This window comes from Colobus angolensis, unplaced genomic scaffold (genome assembly GCF_000951035.1).
Source record: "Colobus angolensis palliatus isolate OR3802 unplaced genomic scaffold, Cang.pa_1.0 Scaffold7, whole genome shotgun sequence".
Taxonomy (NCBI): domain Eukaryota; kingdom Metazoa; phylum Chordata; class Mammalia; order Primates; family Cercopithecidae; genus Colobus; species Colobus angolensis.
Genome location: NW_012120709.1, coordinates 17,957,354 through 17,978,660, shown reverse-complemented (window position 1 = coordinate 17,978,660; position 21,307 = coordinate 17,957,354). Strand labels below are relative to the sequence as shown.

At 44.3% G+C, this 21,307-nt stretch overlaps 1 protein-coding gene across 3 annotated transcripts; it reads right to left on the bottom strand.

Annotated features, from left to right (window-relative positions):
• Nucleotides 1-776: 776 nt before the first annotated feature.
• On the bottom strand, nt 777-21,252 carry LAYN (layilin). Of its 3 annotated transcripts, XM_011926708.1 has the most exons (8): nt 20,833-21,246; nt 20,166-20,189; nt 17,512-17,809; nt 11,913-12,070; nt 7,127-7,159; nt 6,435-6,518; nt 4,063-4,165; nt 777-1,646 (listed from the first exon to the last, which is right to left on the bottom strand). In XM_011926708.1, the coding sequence occupies exons 1-8, from the start codon at nt 20,915-20,917 to the stop codon at nt 1,283-1,285; spliced, it is 1,149 nt and encodes a 382-aa protein (XP_011782098.1). In that variant the 5' UTR covers nt 20,918-21,246; the 3' UTR covers nt 777-1,282. The 3 variants fall into 3 exon arrangements, with proteins under 3 accessions (XP_011782098.1, XP_011782099.1, XP_011782100.1); XM_011926709.1 differs by lacking the exon at nt 20,166-20,189; XM_011926710.1 differs by lacking the exons at nt 11,913-12,070; nt 20,166-20,189 and having other exon boundaries at nt 20,833-21,252.
• Between the last annotated feature and the right edge of the window lie 55 nt (nt 21,253-21,307).

Genomic DNA, 21,307 nt, shown 5'->3' with positions numbered 1-21,307 from the left:
GGGGCTCCACAGGTGAAGCAAAGTTGCTGAGCTATTAAAAAAATAAGACATATGAGGAAAGGTTAAAATATGAGATTATGAAGCTGATTGAGGGGAGTTGCTGGTGATTTAAATAACGGCTTTCAGACCTCCAATGTGTATATGATTGATGCTGGGTGGGCCGAGAAACTTTTCTCTGAATTTGAGGCCAAACACAATCGAAACAACGAGGTCCGTCAACAAAAGGTAGAACTGTCATCATTATTAGTCATGTTATGTGGACGCTGCAGTAAGAAACATGCAAACAGAATAACCTGTAGTATCAGGGATGGGAATACAAATAAACCTAGAAGCTGAGACTCAAATTTCATTTTTAGTTTCTTTAAAAAATCCTTTTGTTTAGAGACAGGATCTCATTCTGTTGCCCACGCAGGAGAGCAGTGGCGTGATCCTAGCTCACTGCAGCCTCAACCTCCTGGGCTCAAGCAATCCCCCCACCTCGGCTTCCTGAGTAGCTGGGACTGCAGGTGCATCCCACCATACTCTGCTAATTTTTAAATATTTTGTAGAGTCAGAGTCTCACTATGTTGCCCAAGAAGGTCTCGAACTCCCGAACTCCAGCTATCCTCCAACCTTGGTCTCCCAGGGTTTTGGGATTACAGGCGTCAGCCACCGTGCCTGGCCTCATTTTTAGTTTTCAAAGTAGATATTTCCAAGTTTGGATGTCAGGAGAAAGAAAAAAAGGTCCCTTGTGTCCCCATGCAGAGGAAGGGCTGTAGACACAGACTAACACTCCATTTCCTGCTCTTTATTTGACTTTATTCTTTGAAAACAACAGATATGAGGATTGCCAATGCGCAGGCCAGCCTGTGCTACCATACGTGGGCTTTGAAAAGATTCTGGATTGTCTGTCTGTGTGATTATGTGTGCTGCTGTATAGAGCAAGGAAAACAGAACTTAGAGGTGGTTTTCCAAGCTCCACAGCCCATCTTTATCATGGCCAGGTAAAGCACTGTCCCTTAAAAGTTAGATACAACCAACCAAGTGACATTTATTGAGACTCTACTATGTGCCAGACCTGGGCAAGTTACCTTCTCATAAGGTCGAGCTGGATGACTGGCTGGGATAAAGGACACAGCCAAAACGTGGGGGTCCAACAGGAGGTCGTGGGGACCACATGCTCATCCACAGAACTTGATCTAAGCTTGTTCATAGACCTTCTATGTATTTTCCTTATAGAAAATAAGAGAATTTTGCTCATCATTTCTTTTCCATTATTGTCAGTTTCAGTTTTTTATATGTCCTAATAACCATATATTTCATTTTCTACCCATCCAGACTCCTTGCTCCTCCCTATTTGGTCTGGGGAGAACTCATAAATGTCATTGGTCACAGATCCACTCTCCACGCTCACCAGAGTCACAAACCCACTTTCTGATGGGTTCACAGCCGTGTTGTCATAGTCACAAGACACGCCATCAGGAGCGGCTTCTCCCGAACATGCTCGGAATGAAATATTCTTCAGGGCTGGCCGGGTCTCAGCTAGGTCAGCTTCGCTTTGTTTTCTTATGACACTGTAGACCTCTAGGTCCGGGCTGTTTCCTTGGTGAGGAGAGGGCCAGATGGTGTGCTGCTTCTTTGTGCTAGGGTCTGGTTGCTCCCGTTTTCTAGAGAGAAAGAAAACAAGGGCTGGGTGTTTCAGACCAGGTGATTGAGAATATCCTTGTGCTTCCTGTTGAGATCAGAGGAAGCAGCCCTGGGCGGTCACCCAGCTGCATGTCTCATCTATGTAACTGACAGGCCAGGGTTTCGGGGTGGGAGGGAACCAAACAGGGAGATGTTATGTTCAAAGTGATTGCGTATCTGTCATTCACTGCTGCCCAAGTGTGGGCAGGGTTATTATCCTGGGGTCCCCAGAGTCCCTGGAGGGTCCAGGGATATAACTGAGTAGGAAAAAAAAAATACCACATTACAAACAACAAAACAAAACAAAACAAAAACAACAACTCACCTGGGCACAGTGGCCCACGCCTGTAATCCTAACACTTTGGGAGACTGAGGCAGGCGGATCACTTGAGCCCAGGAGTTTGAGACCAGCCTGGGCAACATGGTAAAACCCTGTCCCTATAAAAGATATAAAAATTAACCAGCCATGGTGACACACACCTGTAGTCCTAGCTACTTGGGAGGCTGAGGTGGGAGGATAACCTGGGAGGTCAAGGCTGCAGTGAGCTGTGATGGTACCACTGTACTCCAGCTTGGGCGACAGAGTGAGACCCTGTCTCAAAAAACAAAACAAAAAACAAAAACAAAACAACAAAAAATACAACTCATCCATAAGTGAAATTTAGCATGTCCTTCCATTATGAATGTAAGCAATAAAACAGAGCAGGATTAATAATATCTTTGATTGGATCATTACTAGAAGTTATAGATGTTTTCATATCACAGTTATAGATGCCTTGAAATATTTTACCCTCATCTCTACTTCAAAATTATAATAATTATACCCAGCACTAAATAAAGAAGCGTTAATAAAGGAGTACATGTATTACTAATCACATATTCATTTTTGGAAATATTTTGCTAAACTATATAACAGTATGACTGCTTCCTTTGCAACCCAATGTATTTTATTTTATGCATTTAAAATATTGCTCTGGGCCGGGTGTGGTGGCTCATGCCTGTAATCCTAGCGCTTAGGACAGCTGAGGCAGGCAGATCACCTGAGGTCAGAAGTTCGAGACCAGCCTGGCCAACATGGTGAAACCCATCTCTACTACAAATACAAAATTAGCCAGGCGTGGTGGCATGTGCCTGTAATTGCGGCTACTCGGGAGGCTGAGGCACAAGAATCACTCGAACCAGGGAGGCGGAGGTTGCAGTGAGCCGAAACTGCACCATTGCACTCCAGCCTGGGTGACAGAGCAAGACTCTGTCTCAAATATATATATATAAAATAAATAAATAACATAAATAAATAAATAAATAAAATAATAAAATAAAATATTGTTCTGGAAGGAGTCCATAGGCTTTACCAGACTGCTGCAGGGCACAAAAAAGATCCCTTGGGATAGACAGACACCCCAGCTTTAGAGTCACAATTCCCAAATCCTGGTAGTCAGGAAAGGAAATCAAGAACCAATTGCAGAGTAGGCAGCTGGAAAATATGCTTATAATTTTTTGAGCTAAATTCTACTTTCAGATTCAAAGGAAATAACTAATAAAATAATCCTAATAAGAGGTAACATTTGTAAGTGCTTAGTATATACCTATTCTGCAAGTATTAACTGCCTTAATCCTTATAGTAATCCTATAAGGAACTTACAATTAACTGAAATAGATTTTTACATTGGAATCTTACTAATTCATCTCAAATTGGTTTTTAAAGGTAGTCAAATCTTAAATTGGGCCTAGTTTTCCCATTGTAAAATGGGAATACTAGACATCTTCTCCGTATACCATGATGATGGAGAATAAAAAGGTAACTGAGAAAAGCTTTCAGTACTAAAAAAAAAAAAAAAAATGGTGGCACATGATCCTCACCATATACAGAAATTGTTGATGCCACCTAGTGTAGCTATTTTACAGCACTCTATACTTGTGTATTGAATTAAAAGAAAAGTCAATTAAAAGGAATTTGGCTCTTTCATTTTGAATTAAGTGGTTTAGTTTCAGATGTGTACCAGAATGCTTTGCAACAGTCATTTTTCATATGGCTCATTATTCATTCCTTCACTCAGTCCACAGACATTTTCAGAGTGAGGGCATACATGCATGAGAGCATTTTTGCTGGGTGATGTGTGAGTGCACGGGAGGTGAATAATGCAATTTCACCTTTCAAGTTGTTTTAAAATCTTCCACATACACACAGTAAAGCATGTAAGATCATTCTGTTAATCACAATTAAGCACAAATGCCTAGTACTTCCGAATGCCCTGGCCTGTCAGAGAAGCTGCTCTCCAATCTGCAATGGTGATACTCTTGGTGCTGCCATGGGTTTTAGTGAAGTAAATGGGGCAATATCCAAATCTCAAAGAGAGCAGAAGATGCAAAGGTTTGTATAATGAAGGTTTTACTTGCCTTCTTCTACAGATCCAAACCCAACATACAACTGTGGTGACCACAAAGAGGAGGAGAAGGGGAATGCTGGGGATTAGGATGTAGGCAAGATTCAAGGCAGCTTCTGAAAAGAAAGAAAGCACATGATCAGCACTGGCTGTTTTTTGTTTTGTTTTTCTGTGCTTCAAACCAGGCTTAAAAAATACATAATCATCAAAAACCACTTGTACCCCCAAATCTATTGAAATTAAAAAATTAAAAAACAAAACAAACAAAAAAGCCTAATAAACACAGAGTATTCCAAAGAGCTCATTCCTAGGTGATTGAGACACATCTAGCCAGTTAGCAAAGAGTCTTCTGGTTTTGATGAATGAGCATTTTCTACCTGTCCCAGTACCCTAAGTGATAATGAAAATCGGTTTAAATTTGTGGGTCTTCCAAATATCAGAAGGGCCCTTTTGTTAATTAAGCTTTTTTTTTTTTTTTTCCCCAGAGAAAAGAGAGTCCCTCTTTTCTTGTCTTCCCTTAGGAAAGCAAGGGCTGTTGGGGCAGTGTTGATGCCTTTGCCTCTAAGGACAGTTACCGAGTTCCCAAGATGGGATGGGGGAAAGAGGGAAAAAGAAGCGAGCCAGAAGTCTTAGTGTCATTACTAGGAAAGAAGTCACAGAAAGCAAGTAAATTACAGTGTAAAACCTTTCCAATATTCCTAAGACCAACTGGATTCAGTTGGGTCCATGAGCCATGACTGTGAAGAGCACTTAGAGGCTTGCTTTTCTGAACTTTCTAGTCTTTTAAGACTTAGAACCAAAGATGTTCCCCTCAAGTGGCTTTGAGAGGAAGCAAGGATTGGAGGCTAACCCTCTTCCTACTCCCACTGACCCAAGCTTCCTGACTATCCAGAGGCTGTTGCCTTTTTTCTCTGTGAGACTGCAAACCTAACAACCACTAAAAACCCCAAACCCTCAAAACCCACTTTAAATACCACCATAATAACAATGAGCAATAGAGATGCCACCCACCTTTGCAGGGCACTTTGTACCTTTCTCACATATCTGTCATATAATAAAGAATTTGATGGGCCTTTGCCCCTGGTTCCTGGGAGAGAGGCTCTAAAACCTTGGACTCTCCCAAGTAACAGGAGTGAATTTGTTGTTCATGAGCCCCTCGAACCATAAGAGAGTTTATGAGGAGATGACTCAGGATGGGGGCTGGCCATGCCAGAAAGACCAACCATGTGATGATAGGGTTGGGGTTTTGAGCCTAGTGATATCAGCCTGACCTCTTTTGGAGACTGAGCTCCACCACATGACCAATGATAAAATCAATCATGCCTATGCAGTGAAACTCCAATAAAACCTCTTCCTGGTTGGTGAACGCACTGATGTGCCAGGATGCTAATGCATCCTGATTCCATGGGGTCGGGGGTGACATGGAAACTCCTCCCAGACATCCTGCTATGTGTCTCTTCATTAGGCTGACCCTGATTTGTATCACATACAATCAATCTAGTCATAAACATAATATTTTCCTGAGTTCTGTAGGTTGTTCTAGTGAATTATCAAACCTAAGAGGTGGGGGTCATGGACACTCCTGGGTTTGTAGCCAGTTGGTCAGAAATGCAGGTGGCCTAGGGACCCCCAAACTCACAGTCAATGTCTGCAGTGAGGACAGTCTTGTTATGAGCTGTGCTCATGAGCTGGGGTGTCTGTGCTAACTCTGGAATTTAGTGTCAGAACTGAACTGCACTATTGCAACATCCTATTTCATTTTATGGACACAGTTGTGCTCTCAGGTAGGTAAGCAAAATATTATTACTTCCATTATGCAAATAATTAAACTGAAGCACAGAGAAGTAAAGTGGTTTTTAAAAGTTGCCCAGTGACAAAAACTCAGATGTCCTTATTGAACTTCAGAGTGAGAGTGAGTTTGAAATCCATTAGCACTCCAACGTATTATCCCATTTTCTTTTACCTTTTATGATTTAACCTTTTAAATGTTTTTGTCTATTTCGTCTCTTTGTTTTGCAGATGAATATTAATCATAGATGTTATGCATCACAGCTTGGGTCTTTCTGCTCTTATTTCTCTACATTTTCTCTCTCAGTCCTCACTCCACCTTACCCCGCATGACCTCTGAGTGGCTCCCAAAGCTCCGTCTTCATGCAAATTTTTCACCTGCTGTCTGATTTCCCCAGTCATCTTAGGATGGTTCCGTTTGCATATTTCATTGATGAAACCTAGCATTTAGTTCAGTTTTTGCAAAGCCACACATGCCCTGTCTAGTTCTATTTTTAGGTAGCTATGGGAAAGAACAAAGTAGGGAATTCAACCTTGGGTAATTTGTGATCAAGGGAGCCTCATTATTCATCTTTCCTAGGAGAGTTTTGTACATACCTCTACTTTCTTTATATGTTTTTTTGGCATCTTCCTCCTGTGTTTCTTCTAGAAGTACAGGTGTTGTCGGCTCTGTTTCCTCACCTGGAGAGAGACACATGGAGAAAGGCATGATAATTCTTTGAGGTCCTACCATGTTCAAATCGGGATGCAAAAAAGCTGTAGCAATTTGGCCAGCACCATCTATAAACATAGAAAAGTAAAGGGTTGAATTTGCTTCCCTAGAGTGTTTAAATTGTCTTTGTCTTTTTGGCGAGACCCTTGCTGTCAAGAATCCAGTACCAAAACAATCAACAAGCAGCTGACATCAAGGTACATAAAATACCAAGGTGTCAAGGGGAAGGGCCAACGACTCACTTCTCAGGCCACAAACTATCAGTTTGGCTCTTTTTTTTTTTTTGTCTCATTAGATTAAATTATTCCTTTCATATTGTCAATGATGACAAGTAACACCCCAAACAGAATTTTTAACTGTTGCTTTTCAGCCGTGAGAGAAACAGACAACACTAAAAAATGACATGACTAAACTAGCTGTCATGGCTGGGTGTGGCGTATACCTGTCCCAAATGCCGGAGCTAATACCAGTAGTTTTTCTGTTGAATAATCTGGTCCAAAGGACATAGGGCTTTCAACCTGTGAACAGGGGCTATGAAACAGTCCCAGTTAACCCAAATCTCAAGTGACAGGCTTACCTTCAGGATCTCTAGAAGGAACTGCTGGTTTCTCTGTAGTAGAAAGAAACAAAAACAAAAATAAGAAGTAAATTTTCATAGCGTCTGAATGAAATCAGCCACAGCCTCGTGGCATCCATTTATTTGCTGATTCAGTCCTCCGATAAACTTTATTTGTTGTTACCAGATATCAGGAACTGGGCTAGTAAATCCAAAGAATTGCTTTTGCACAAAGACTAACCTACCCCAGCTTTATTTCAGTGCTTTTTTTATTTTTTAAAAAAGTATTTAAAAACCTTTAAATATGATAATTTCCAAATATACAAAAAAGTAGAAAGACTGGTATAATGTACCCTGTGTACTGTCATGCAGCTTCAACTCCTATCATTGTATAGCTCATCTAGTTTCAACCATAATCCCTACTCCTCTCCCCTGCACTTCTGGCCTGGATTATTTTAAAGCAGTCTAAGACATTTTATCAGTTCATAATGGGGATGTTTTAGAGGGCAACAAACACTGATCTCCAAGTTGTGAAGGTGGTTTAGGGGCTGAGTAGACCACTGGCCAGCAGCAAGGCAGAGGCTGGTGATCTAGAGCTCTGAGCTATTGCACATATTTCAAAGTGTCTCGAGAATATCAGGTTGTACAGACAACTGACATCAAATGTTTTTGCTTTTGACTGGGAGTGTGTCCACCTGTTGTATTGGCAGTGAGTCTCTTATGCCAATCAGATGCTCTGGTGTTCATAGGGACAGGGTCTTTAAGGGAAAGACCTTAAAAATCACAGTCCTAAGGCCAGGATATCAAGTCCATTCTGAAGTTTCACTCAGAAAGGACACAAACTTTTAGTCATCTTCCTGTAAGAGTGTGTGTGTGTGTGTGTGTGTGTAGGCGATGTAAATCCATTTATTTTTAAAAACCCGCTTACACATCGCCTACTATATGAGATAAACTGTTCTAAGTTGTTTGTTGTTGTTGTTGTTGTTTTGGTGACAGAGTCTTGCTCTGTCACCCAGGCTGGAGTGCACTGGCACAATCTTGGCTCACTGCAACCTCCGCCTTCCAGGTTCAAGTGATTCTCCTGCCTCAGCTTCTGAAGTAGCTGGGATTACAGGTGTGTGCCACCATGCCTGGCTAATTTTGTATTTTTTTTTTTTTTTAGTAGAGATGAGGTTTCACCATGTTGGTCAGGCTGGTCTCAAACTCCTGACCTCAAGTGATCCTGCCTCAGCTTCCCAAAATGTTGGATTACAGGCGTGAGCCACCATGCCTGGCCTGTTCTAAGTGTTTTATAAAATCAAACTCAATTAATCCTGATAACAGCCTTGTGAGGTGGCCTTATTATTTATTTATTTATTTAGATGGAGTCTAGTTCTGTCACCCAGGCTGGAGTGCAGTGGCGCGATCTCTGCTCACTGCAAGCTCTACCTCCTGGGTTTACGCCATTCTCCTGCCTCAGCCTCCCGAGTAGCTGGGACTACAGGCGCCTGCTACCATGCCCGCCTAATTTTTTGTATTTTTTAGTAGAGACGGTGTTTCACCGTGTTAGCCAGGATGGAAGGTGGCCTTATTATTATTCTGGTTTTGTACATGAGGAAACTGAGATTCAGGGAGATTAAGTAACTTGCCCAAATCTCACAGCTGATAAGTAGCTTTAAAGGGATTTCAACCAAATACATTCTAATGAAAATTAAAATAGGAGACATAATTGTGCTAGGTAGCAGAGATAAAACAGCAAATAAGAAAGAATCTCAGCCCTCTAAGGAGCTTATATTCTACAGGATGGCCATAAAATCTGGAAATACAGGAAAATATTAATGAACATTGATTTTGGGATATTACACTGGAGTATGTAATAACATGATCTATTCAATACATGATCTATTCATACTGCTGTCCCTTCATACTTCAATCCACAGTGCAAAGTTAAACACAGCACATCAATGCAGCATTCCCATCAATCTCTGCACCTGCATCTGTGTTGCCTCATGATTTGTTTCTGATATTCGCTGAATATGCCTGTGCCTTTAGCATACCCCAGAAGTAAGCAAGTGTTCAGCTATGGCTAGCATGCCGCCTACTCTACATGATTACATTCTCAAATCTAGTTTTATATATTATCATTCACCCAGTTCCTTGTCACTCTGGCATAATGGGATGATGTCCTCCCCTGCCGGAACCACAGGAGTGAGCTTCCCCAGCCCATCAAGTGGTTAAACAGGTAAGTTTCCAGATTTCATGCCAATCATTAGTGGAGAGGACAGCCTTATAAATAGGCAGTTAAAGCACTGTATGTGTGAGGTGCTACGATCCTTATAGGAGGGACAACAAACCTAGCTTTGAGGGACTCTGGAAGGCTTTCCAAAGGAAGTTTTTTTTTTTAACTTATTTCAAAATATTTTCAGATTTACAAAAACTTGCAAGAATGGTACAAAGAATTATCCCATATTCTTCACCTTATCATTTTATCACATTTCATTTACTTAATTATTCTCCCTCTCTCTGTTTTTGTATCACATACACATGTTTATGTGTATGTGCATACATGCATATATATATATATATACACACACACACATACATACACATACATAACTTTGTTCCTGCAAACAAGTTGTCGACATGGTGCCCCTTTACTCCTAAAGACTTTTGTCCATATTTACAAAGGGAAAGGGGCCTTTTCATATATAACCACAGTGCAATGATCAAAACCAAGAAATTAACATTGATGTAATACTATTTTCGAATCTACTGATCTCATTCAGATTCTACCAATTTTCCTACTAATGCCATTTATAGGAAATCATCACATCATGGTCCAGGATCCAACCCAGGATCACCGGTTGCACTTAGCTGTTAGGAGAGAAGGTGTTGTCTAACCTGAAGCCAAAGGGTGAGAATGAGTTGGCTGGGAAAGGGGTGTTTCAAGCACAGGAAACAGCAATTAAGAGCTCTTGGGGAATTCCATTTGGTACAAAGGTGTTGGAATAGGACGGGGAGAGGAGTTAGAGTGGTGAGAATTGAGCTGGACAGGTCAGCGAGGGTCTGGTTGTGCTGATCTCTTCTGGCATGCTAAGGTGTGTAAACTATTCTGGGCATGTGTGGCCAAAAACAGAGTGTGTTAGTTTTTCTTCATGTGCCCACCTCCCTCTGTTGGATCCATTCTCTGTCCTTTTCTGTGCCTGGGGAGGTTGAGGCCTATAAACTGTTTCAATAGGGCTTCCTTGTTCCCTTGTTCTTTGGTCTCTGATTGGACTTAGCCAATGAGAGGCAAAGGCAGAAGGTCAGAGGATAGGAGGAAAGAGAGGTCTCAGTATTTATTCCCCGTGCCCCCATCCCACATCAGTATGGTTTGATAGTAGCTGCATTTCATGGTAATAGCTCCTGTTGGGCGGGTCCTCTTTCATGACCCCAAGCTTTTCCTCGGTTCTGCTAAAATCACTCCCTTCTTTTACTCCTTCAGTCCTGGGAGTAACAGTTTCCCATTGTAGCTAGTCCCTGGATATTTTACCATCTCTTGTTCTTTGCCTACACCTCAGCAAATGTCCTTTTTATTACACTTTCCTCATTAAATCCTTTGTGTGTGCCATCTTTTTCCTGCCAGGACTTAGTGTAACTAATATAGGCAATTAACAAAAGTAATGAAGAATAAGATTTTTTTTTTTAAAAAAAAGTACCAAGTCCAAAAATAAAAGGATATTAAAGCAAATTTCAAAATCTCACATTTCAAAAACTGTTAAAGGAAGTGCAAAAATTTAAACCATGGAGCTATTAATAATATAATATAATTCACAAAAGTGATGGAAAGCCAGTTTGTAACAAGTGCCTTGCTTTCACTGCTTTATAAAGGTGACTTGCTAAGTCAGTCTAGGTCTTTGCAATCTCCCTACCTGAGACAACACTGTACGGTGGGGAGGGCCAGGTCACTGGAGAGAAGAATTCATCAGAGAGGATAAAGAGAGAGAAAAACATCTTTTAGCAGCAAAAATTGCCACCAAACCATAGTCCAGTTCAAACAATTTCTAAATGACAGGATTACTTAGTCCCAAACTAGATAGAATTAACAAGTCACTCTACTCCTATCAAGAAAGAATGCAGAATTAGGGCTAAGCAGTTGGCTTTAGGGAGGTGACAAACTTCAAAGGCAGATTAAGAATCAGTTCAAGTTCAAATATGTCAGTTGTAATGGAGAAGTCTGGGAGACCCAAGTACAGTGAAACTACAGGCTTGTAGCCAGTTTAAAACCCTAACAGATCTGGAAGCAAATGTAAGTGGAATTTGCAGCTGAGAGTTGAGAGTTTAAATCTGCTCATCAAAGTACCTGCTATCTCTGCCCAGTGAAAGTGCAGTTGGTGTACTTTCTCATTTACATACGTATCATGCTTCCTTAAAGCCTCAGAAAATAATCTCACTGGGCTGTTAGAAGACTTGTAGGAGCAATGGCCAGCTTATTCTAAGCCCCTACAGCCAACCTCACATGTGGAAAGAGTAATAATTTGTGGCTGTCCACTTAAAGGGCTTTTTTATTTCCTGATGTTCTTGTAAGACTTGCTTTATCAAACACATAAATTAAACCTTTTCGTCATCCCTTCTTTTAACATCTGATAACCTTTCCTTTGCTAGGATTACTCCTCAGTGAGGAATTGTCGTTACATTGCCCTTTACAAGAATTCCTAAGGTTTTATGTTGCTGGCATTTGCAACAAGCTTTCTCAGAGACCACATGACACATTCTTGGTACTAGCAGCTGCTCATGAAATAAGGGAGGTTGAGAATTCAGCCGCATAGCCTGGGAGAAGATTCATTACCATCAGAATATTTGCAAATGAAATTGTTCTTCATGTTGCACCGGTCATCATTCCACTGGAACATGTAGGGGCCTCCGATGCCGGCGGGTGCCGATGGCTGGTGGTACATGACCACGCAGACCTCGCTGCCGCAGGACGGCTCATCCACATACCAGTTCCTGTAGGAAAAGGGATCAACAGTGGAGCAACTGGAGAAGGATTTTTTGAGACTTCAAAGCCTTTGTTTTCCCATCAAGTCCCACTGAGCCATAAACATAAGATTCTGCCTCAGAACACAATACAGAGAGAGGGAGGAATTGAAGAACTGCCAGTAAGCAGAACCACACGCATTCTCATATGGACATCACAATCAATCATCTGACATTTGCCACAGTCTCTTTGCAGGGAGGAACATGCCACCGTATGATGTCTACAAAGTAATTATGAGAAAAAGCAGCTAGCAGGGCTAGTCTGGACGATCTTATTTCTTTCTTGCTTTTTGCTAATTGGGTTTATTTGTCTTTTTTTAGATCTCAGATGCACTGAGAAGAGACATGGCTTATCTCATCCAGAGCTTGCCCTGCTCTCATCTCTCCATGCTTTTCAACAGTCACCAACTGCCTTTTCAGCCCTGGGAAGTAGATAAGAAATTCAAGCACATGAGCAAGACATTCCAAAACATAGAGGCTGTCAAAACAGGTGAAGGGGTGGGGACAAAAGCAGGAGGACCATTTGGTCTTTTTCAGTTTTTAAGTTGTTTCCAGTTGATAAGGCTGATGCTCCTCAGCCTCCACCTCCAGATGTCTTGTCTGTGTCTCCCTAACCCCCTAGAGGGGTGCATTAGCAACCTTACACTACTATCCAGTGGCACCTGAAATTAAATGGTGCTGCCACCCAGTTGGATATGTCAGTGCCAGGGAATGTGCTTGGATCTTATGGAGTGTTTACATCTGTGAGTACCCACCCCATATGCTGACTCAGGGCTGGGCTTTGTGACCTGCCTGGTTAGTTGCCTGAGCTGTTTCCTTCTAGGGCTCAGATCTTGCCCTGATGCTCAGAGCAGGCAATGCTGCTCTGCTTAGCTCTTGTCAGAGCCCTCTCCAGGAAAGAGACAGCTAAGAGACAGCTCTCCCTGTAGCACCACAGCAAGGCTCGGCTTGAGTCCTGTGTTGCTGTCTACTAAAAGGAAAATCCTTTGCTGCACTCACTGGATTGAATTTCCTGGAAAATAGCTTAGCTTACAATAAACACTCCTTGGATACTATGCCTGGACAGCTAGGCGCACCTCATTAGTTATCTCCAGTCCAGATTCCAGCCCTGTTGGGCCCCCTACCCTGACTTGCCTTGTTTCCCTCTCCACTGGCCTTATGGCTTTACATTATTTTGTCTTATAGGTTGAATATTATGTCTGGCATATAATTTCTGTACTTAAGCCAATTTTCAGACCCAGAACTCACTGACAGAGATGCCAGGTTTCCAGTAAGAAGGACCTTGCAACACCATGGCGGGTGCACATGGTAATAACTTCCCGTTTTTCCCCTAAAGGGACCCATGGCTATTTCCTCCAGTAACCATACACTGGGGAAGAGAGGGAATATCCAAATATTACAAGGGCTGTTGGACACAGGGTGCAAGTTCACATTAATACTCAGACTTAAAGTGTCATCAAAGCTACCCATTAGAGTGGGAGCATACTGGGGACAGGTATTAAATAGAGTTCTGGCCCAAGATCAGCTCATAGTGGCACCCAAACAGTCATCATTCCCCAGTCCCCAAATATATGAATTGAATAGACGTATTTGTTAGTTGGTACAGTTCCACATTGGTTCCTTGGCCTATGATTGGCAGGTTGAGCTGCGTCGTCTCTTGGTCTACTTACCTGTGGGGCAAGAGCTATCACGGTGGAGAATGTCAAGTGGGGAAGCCTTTGAAACTGCACTCCTTCCCACCCCTGCCATGATAATAAATCAACAACAATATCTTATTCAGGGAAAGATGGCAGGAAGTAGTGTCACCCTTAAAGACCCAGAGAATCTAAGAGTGGTGTTCCCCGTCGTATCTCTAGTTAATTCACTAGTCTGACTCCTGAAAACACCAGGCAGATCCTGAAGGTCATAATAGAGTAGCACAAACTCAACCAAGTGGAAGCCCAATTGTGGCTGCCTGTGCCATAGGTGGTGTCTTTGCTAAAGCAAGTTAACATGGCCTTGGGTACCTAGTATGCAGATCTGGTGAATACATTCTTTTCCTTCTGTATCAGAAAGATAATCTGAAACAGTTCATTGGGATGGACAATAGTATATACTTATGGTCTTGACTCAAGGCTACATTAATTTTTCCCATCCTCTGTCATAATATGGTGTAAAGAGATCTGGATTTCCTAGACATTTTGCAGAAAATCACACTAACCTACTATATTGCCGACATCATGCTAATTGGAACAGATGAGCAAGAAGTGGTTAGTACACCTGATGCCTTGGTGAGACTTATGTACTCCAAAGGGTTGGAGATAAATCTTATGAAGATTCAGGAGCCTACCACTTCAACAAAATGTGTGGGTATCTAGTGATCTAGGGAATACCAGAACATCCCTTTCAAATTAAAAAACAAACCATTGCATCTTGCTGTATTTGAAGAGAGAAGCATAGCACATGGTAGGTCTCTTTGGGCTCTAGAGGCAGCGTATTTCACACCTGGAAATACTGCTCTGGCCCATAAACCAGGTGACATGAAATACAGCCATTCTGAGTAGGATTCATAGCAGAAAAGAACTCTGAAGTGGATCTAGGCTATATGCAAGCAGATTTGCCACTTGGCTCATATAATGCAGCAGCTCCTATTATTAGAGATGTCAGTGGCGGGAAAAATAATGTCATATAAAGCTTGCCACAAGCTTCAGTGAGAGAATCACAATGCAGACCCTTAGGATTTTGAAGCAAGGCCATACCATCTGTAGCTGAAAATTACTCACCTTTTGAGAAACAGTTCCTGGCTGGCTACTAGGCAAGGAGCACCAGAGACCATGTAGCACAACCTGCCCATCATGAGCGAGAAACTGTCGGACACACCTAATCGGAGATTAGGCAGGCCTGGAATCGATCCGTTGTAAGATGGAAGAGCTATATCCAGGACCAAAGAGCACGCACAAGCAGGTAAAGCAGACTTCCATGACACCTGCCACTGTTGGACCAGAGCCTCTTCCTTAGCTCACACCTGTGACTGCATGGAGGAATCCCTTGTGACTAGCTGATACTGGCAGCCTGAGCCTGGTTCAAGGGTAGGTCAGCTAAGTATGGGAGTACAGAGTGAAATGGACAGCAGCTGCACTGCAGTCCCACTGAGGTGGCCTTGTAAGACACCAGTAAGGGAACATCTTCCCAATGGCCAGAGCTTTAGTTGGTACATCTAGTTAACCACTTTGTAAGGAAAGGGAAAGTACCGGAGATTAGAATATATAAGAACAAGGGGTAAGGTAAATAGCATGCCCAGCTGATCAAGAGTCTAAATGGAAATAGACTGGAAGATTGGGGAGTAGGAAGTTTTGGATAGAAGGATGTGACTATACACAGAGGAGTGAACATAAAATATCCATCAGATATTAAAGACCACCAGGGAACATCTACTGTAGAAGAGGCACTGAACAACCAGGAAGACAAAATAACTCAGCTAGGTAATGCCAGCCAGCCTGTTATCAGCCACCCCAGTGCTAGTATAACAGATACTAAGAGGTAGTGGGAGAGATGAAGTCTATAGATGGGTTCAACAGATTGGCTCTCATTCACTAGGGCAAATCTAGCTACTGCTACTGCCGAATGTTCAACTTCCAGCAACAGAAACCAATGCTAAGTGTCTGACACAGCACCAACACTTGAGGACACCGACGTGGCACTTGTGGCAAGTTGACTACACGGGACTTCTGAGAGGGGCAATAATTCACGTGCCCTTTATACAGTCCTATGTTCCCAAGAATAAGAATATATGGGTTTGGGAGCCGAGGGGTGGAAGCAGGAGTAGCCTCGCTTTAGCATCACTGGCGGTGACCCACTTAGGAATTTGTGCTTCTTGTCTCTGCAACACTGGGATTTGGAAGCTTAGAGGTCCTGGTTCCCACAGGGGACTGTCAGAAGATACAAGAATCTTATTAAACTATGAGTTATCACTGTCATTTGGACACTCTGGGATCCTTGTGTCCAGGGACCAGCAGGGAAAAAGAGAAGACATTATTTTGGCAGGAGGTAAGTGACCCTAACCATCAGGAGGAGATAGGCCTGCTGTTATGTATTATGGGCAAGGAGTTATCTATTTGGGTACCTCTTGGAATTCGCTTGCCCAACTTTGATGGTCAATGGAAAAGTACACTAACTCCAGCATGATAAGGGCAAGGTGACTAGGGCCTCAGATTCTTCAGAAATGAGGATGTGGATCATGCCACAAGGTCAACCTTTGAGATCAGCAGAGGGAGAGGGAATCTGGACTGGCTACTAGAGGAAGGAGGTCAATAAGTACCATTCATGGCCCTGGGACCAGCTGCAGTGATGGGAAGTGTAGTTCATCCTAGTAACCCTCCTTTCTAAAGTTTCTCCCAGGAAGACAGGGTCATGAGAATCCTGGAGGAGCTGCTCCCAGAACTTATAAGAAGATGTGCACCTGATGAGTCTAATGGGTGGACTAAGATAGATGCTGATGTGTGCTGCCTTAAATGTAATAGGTAAATATATACACACACACATACACACACATGTATACACACACATATATATACACACACACACATATATATAGTTGTTAAATTTTGGGGGAGTACATAGTAGGTATATATTAAAGAATATATTTTAAAAATCTTCATTCTTTTGATGAGTTTAGACCTTTCCCCATATGATTGTTCACCATTAGATTTTTTATTTTATAAACTGCCTGCTCAGGTATTTTGTCTCTTTATATTTTGGAGTCTTAGTATTTTATTGACATAAACTCTTCATCATAAAAAGATACTAACTCTTTGTTGGATTTGTGACATGCATTCTCCTAGTCTCACTGTCTGTCTCTTAATTTTGATATTTTTTAAATGTTTGTCTATGTTACTGCATTTCTCACATTTCTCAGGGAGGGATGATGGCAATGTCATGCTGCCAGGGTTGGGGGATGAGTGAGTCTTGATGCCGTGGGTTTATCAAGGCCCTATACACTGCAGGCTTCCTGAGGTCTTGGCCAATCCACAGAGTTAGATCTTGGCTCTGATTTCTTGCCAATTATTGCAATTCCCTGTGGACTGGAGTCCTATCCTGAGTCATAGCCCTATAGATCTTCAGTCTCTCAATGAGGTTCTGGTCCAAAAGGCCAGAGAGCCAGAACAACTGGCTTTAAGCATTGTATGCTGTTGAAACAAGGCTGCTGGGCTGCAGTCACCTGAACAGAGCTCCTTGGACATCGGCTGGACCCAAATCAAGGCTGAGTTCACCAACTGCACTGCTTAGGTCAGCAGCTATTCTGGTGCTACTTCCCCTTCAGAGATCTGCCTGGTTGGTCTTCTCTTCCCCACTGATCCAACACTGTGGATCCAGCCTGCCTCTTTTATGAATTATGTCAAGTGAGTCAGCTGCTGTGGGTTCCACACACTTACCTAAATTGTGATATGCTGCCATCAGTCCAAGCATAAAGGTCCTCGCAGGCTGTGCTATTGCTTTGTTTCTCCTCACGCCTCCTGAGCCCAATCCAGAAGTCACCATCAGATGGCAAGAGGTTTTCAATGAACTTTTCTATTAGTTTCTGTTCATCTTCAGACTCGATGCTGACTAGCTGGCCTCCATCCCTCCTGCAGGCTTCTTTGGCTTCCTCAAAGTTCAGTCTTCGAGAAGTATCATGGAAGTAAATGACTTTATAACAAGGCCTCTGTGTCCCTCCCCGGCAGACTGGCTGCCCTAGAGAAAAAAGAAGCCAACCTATTTCAGTGTCTCAAAAAGTATACTGGGGCAGGGATGCGTGGAGGCATCTGAAGGAAGGTATCCCTGGGTAGGAATTTTGGTTACTCATCAGTAGACTGTTATCATGTCAGCTGGGGTTCTCAGAGCAAATTAATACTCCTTCTAGCATGGAGATGTAGTGATTTAAACTCTGATGCCTATATTGTGTAGGGACATCGTGTTTGTTTGTTCCATTACAGAATATTAAAAAGCAAATGTTTTATTTTGACTATCCTTTAGAAGAGAAGTAGATGAAGATTTATGGTTTCACTGAAAGGTACACAAATAACACTTTCATTAGGGAGTCTCAGGGGATAATGTGGCTTAAAGAGGGTGTCTTCTTTAAGAAGTGGTTCTTCTGGTGGTTCTTTAAGGTAAGAGAGGCTTCCTAAAGTCAGGCTGGGCTCCTCTATTCTGGAACCCTCTGCCTGTGCAGCAGGACTGAGAATTTGCCCAGTCTCTGGTGTAAGCAGAAGCTAAGAGCATCAGATCCACGGGGTTTTTCTGCTACTGACAGTCAGCCCCCTAACCTAAAGACAACAGTTAACGTTTACTGAACTCTTATTATGTGCCATAAAGTATGGTAAGGGCTTAACATTTACTTACATACTTTATCTCATGTAATCCGCATAATAGTCCCGCGATGCAGATACTGTTTATGGCTCATTTTACAAATGAGAAAACTGGGGCTCAGAGAAGTTAAGTAATTTGGCCAAGATCACACAGTGATCAGCAGCATCGCCGGAGTTAGAGCCCAGATCTAATTACAAAATCATGCTGGTACCAGTGAACTAAAATGCTAGCTCCCTGCTGCACTCCAGGCTCATGTTTTACTGGGAGCCCAGGTAATGTGTCTTACCAGACTGTCCCCTGAAGGGCTGAAGATCATCTCAGACAAACAGATGGAATTTTACTGAGGAGTCAATAACAAATCGCTCACAGTACACACTGCTCTAGCTTGTGTCTGTGTGACTGAAGCCTTGCTGTACCGGAGACACTAGCCTCATCACTCCTTTTATTCAATCACCATTTATTGAGCGTACACTCTGTGCCTGGCACTGTGCGAAGTGCTGGGAATACAGGAACAAAAGCTACTTCCTAGCTCACAGGAGCACACAGCATATGTTTCCGGATTCAAATGTTCAAAGTGAAAACCACGTATCAACGCGGGGAGTAGTCACCCTGCAAAGAGAAAGCAAAACTGGGCTGTGGGTGCGAACCGCTGCGACAGTGCCGGGGGTAAAAGATTTTGGTTTGGGAACTTCCTCCCAGAACTTCTGGCATGTTCTCATTTTCCCAACTTGTTTTGCAGCTGCGTAGGGAGCCAGATAGCATTCATTATTCCCAACACTGGCCAGCATATAGGGCAAGGGGTCACAAACACATAACTCTATTATTAGTGCTAAATGAGAAAGAGCACATACAGATTATCCAGAAAGCTCCAGTGAGTCTTCATTTTCTATTTCTTCTCTCATCACTTTCATAAAGGAATTCTCAATGAGCAACAAGTTGTAAGAGTTCCACGTCTTCTCCCTTTTCCTGTCATTATTTGGCTATTGCTGATTATAGAGAAACTCTAACTAGACTGGTCCAGCAGCACATTAGGAGGGCTCAAAAGTCAGACCTGCTTACAAGAAGGCATTGAGAGAGGCTGAGGCAGGGATGCCCCCAGGAAGGACGCTGGGCCAGCCACGCTTTTGCGATTCCTCAAAGCTGGCTCCAAATTGGACAGCAGAGGGGGGGCAAATGAACCCCCAGGAACTTATCCAACCTGGCCACCGGCATAACATAAGCTGGAGTTGAATTTCCGGACAACCCCCACTTTCCACGTTGGCTTGTCAAGGGAAACATAACACCTTAAGCAAGTTCCTGTATGGTCCAGCCTGGCCACACATCCCAAGTCTGCGGGTGAGTGCCAGAGACAGTCAGACCTGGAAGGAGGCCCGCTGGCCTGTCTGGTTCTCCTGCCTTCAGGAAGTGTCCTTCTCTTCTCATTTGCAGAAAGGGGAAGGGTGGGAGGGCCTTCTGTTCCCTGTGACCAAGAACGGAGCCCACGCAGCCCTAACCCAAGCAGCTCAATTCAGCTTCCCACCTCTTTTGCCGCCCCGCGCCCCGCCCCCATCCTGAAACCAACTTTACATTCTTTAAATTAGTTTCGCAAGCCGGGATGCCGGAGTGGAGAAGGTTTCCAGTCTCCTCTGTCCCATTTGGTCAAGCTGTTGGCACCCGCAAAGGGGATCTGAGAAAAGGGCACGGATGTTCTCCCCCCGACATGCAGAACAACTGAAAGAGGCCAGAAGCCAGAGCACTGTACCTCCTCTGAGGTCCAAATCCGAGGCTGCAGTGACACAACAGGAGGAAGGAAGCAGAGAGTCATTACCCGGAGTCAGGCGGGGCTCGTCCCACACTAACTGGAGTTCTTTCCCGGTCTCTAAGCGCTCTCATTCCAGGCGCTGGACCCGGCCATGCAACCCTCCAGAAAAGACAAGGAGTAACAGGCAGGGTTCCCACGGCACCGCGGATCCAGCATCCCTACCCTGTTGTCTATGCAGCCGCCTCCCCGAGCGGGCGGTAGGCGGGGACCAGCTGGCAAGCCTGACCCGCGGGGGTGGTCCCAAGGACTGACTCGATGTGTGCAAAGGAGCTGGCCGAAGGGGCACCCACTGGGGCAGGTTTGCCCACTGCCCCACCTCTCCCAAATCCTCCAACCCACCCCCATAACTCTGGACTGGCAACGGGCTTCGAGCGTTCCAGGACGCGCAGGGAACTGCACGGCTCCGGGAACTGGCGCGGGTCTCAGACGCCGTGCGACTGCTCCCTGGAAGCAGGAGACTCCGAAGGGCTGCGTCTGGGAGTGGGGCATGGAACGGCCCCCTAGTCCCATGCGTGGCGGCCCAGAAGAGGGTCAGCAGCTGGGGCGCAGTGAGTACCTCTGCCGAGCCCGCCCCAGCACCAGCCTCCGCCCCAGCGCGCGCACTCACCGCTCAGCAGGCGACCCGTCGCGGCCCGCAGCCCCACCAGCAGCACGGCCAGCACCAAGGCCTGCAGCGTGGTTCCCGGCCTCATGGCCCGACTCAGGTGCGCCTTCCGACACCCGGGCGCTACGGCGGTGGAGCGGGCTGGCGGGCGGCGGCGTGCGCGACCACTGCAACCGCCGCAGCAGCATCTCCTGGGGACCGACGGACCGCACGGGAGGAGGGGGTAGGGCGCGGAGACAGTTGGTCGCCCCTCCGCCCACTGGGACGTCACTGCGGGGAGGGCAGCCCCGCTAGCCGGCCCGCCCCCGACAACCTCCTCCAGCGAGGATGGCGCCAGACACTCGGCCAGCCAGAGTAGAGCGAGTCGCAGAGGGGGGCCAGCTCCCTGACCCGCTCTGGGCTTCCCTGGGAGATCCCATGTTTGCCCGAGACGCTGGGCGGAGGAATACTGCAGTCGGGCCGCTCTGCAATCTGATGA

Coding starts and splice junctions, on each gene's coding strand:
- LAYN (XM_011926708.1), bottom strand. CDS start 20,917: ATGAGGCCGGGAACCACGCTGCAGGCCTTGGTGCTGGCCGTGCTGCTG. Junction 17,810..20,165: donor GGATTTGGACCTCAGAGGAG/GTACAGTGCTCT, acceptor TTTTTTCTCTAG/GGCAGCCAGTCTGCCGGGGA. Junction 12,071..17,511: donor GGCAGCATATCACAATTTAG/GTAAGTGTGTGG, acceptor CTTTTCCTACAG/GAACTGGTATGTGGATGAGC.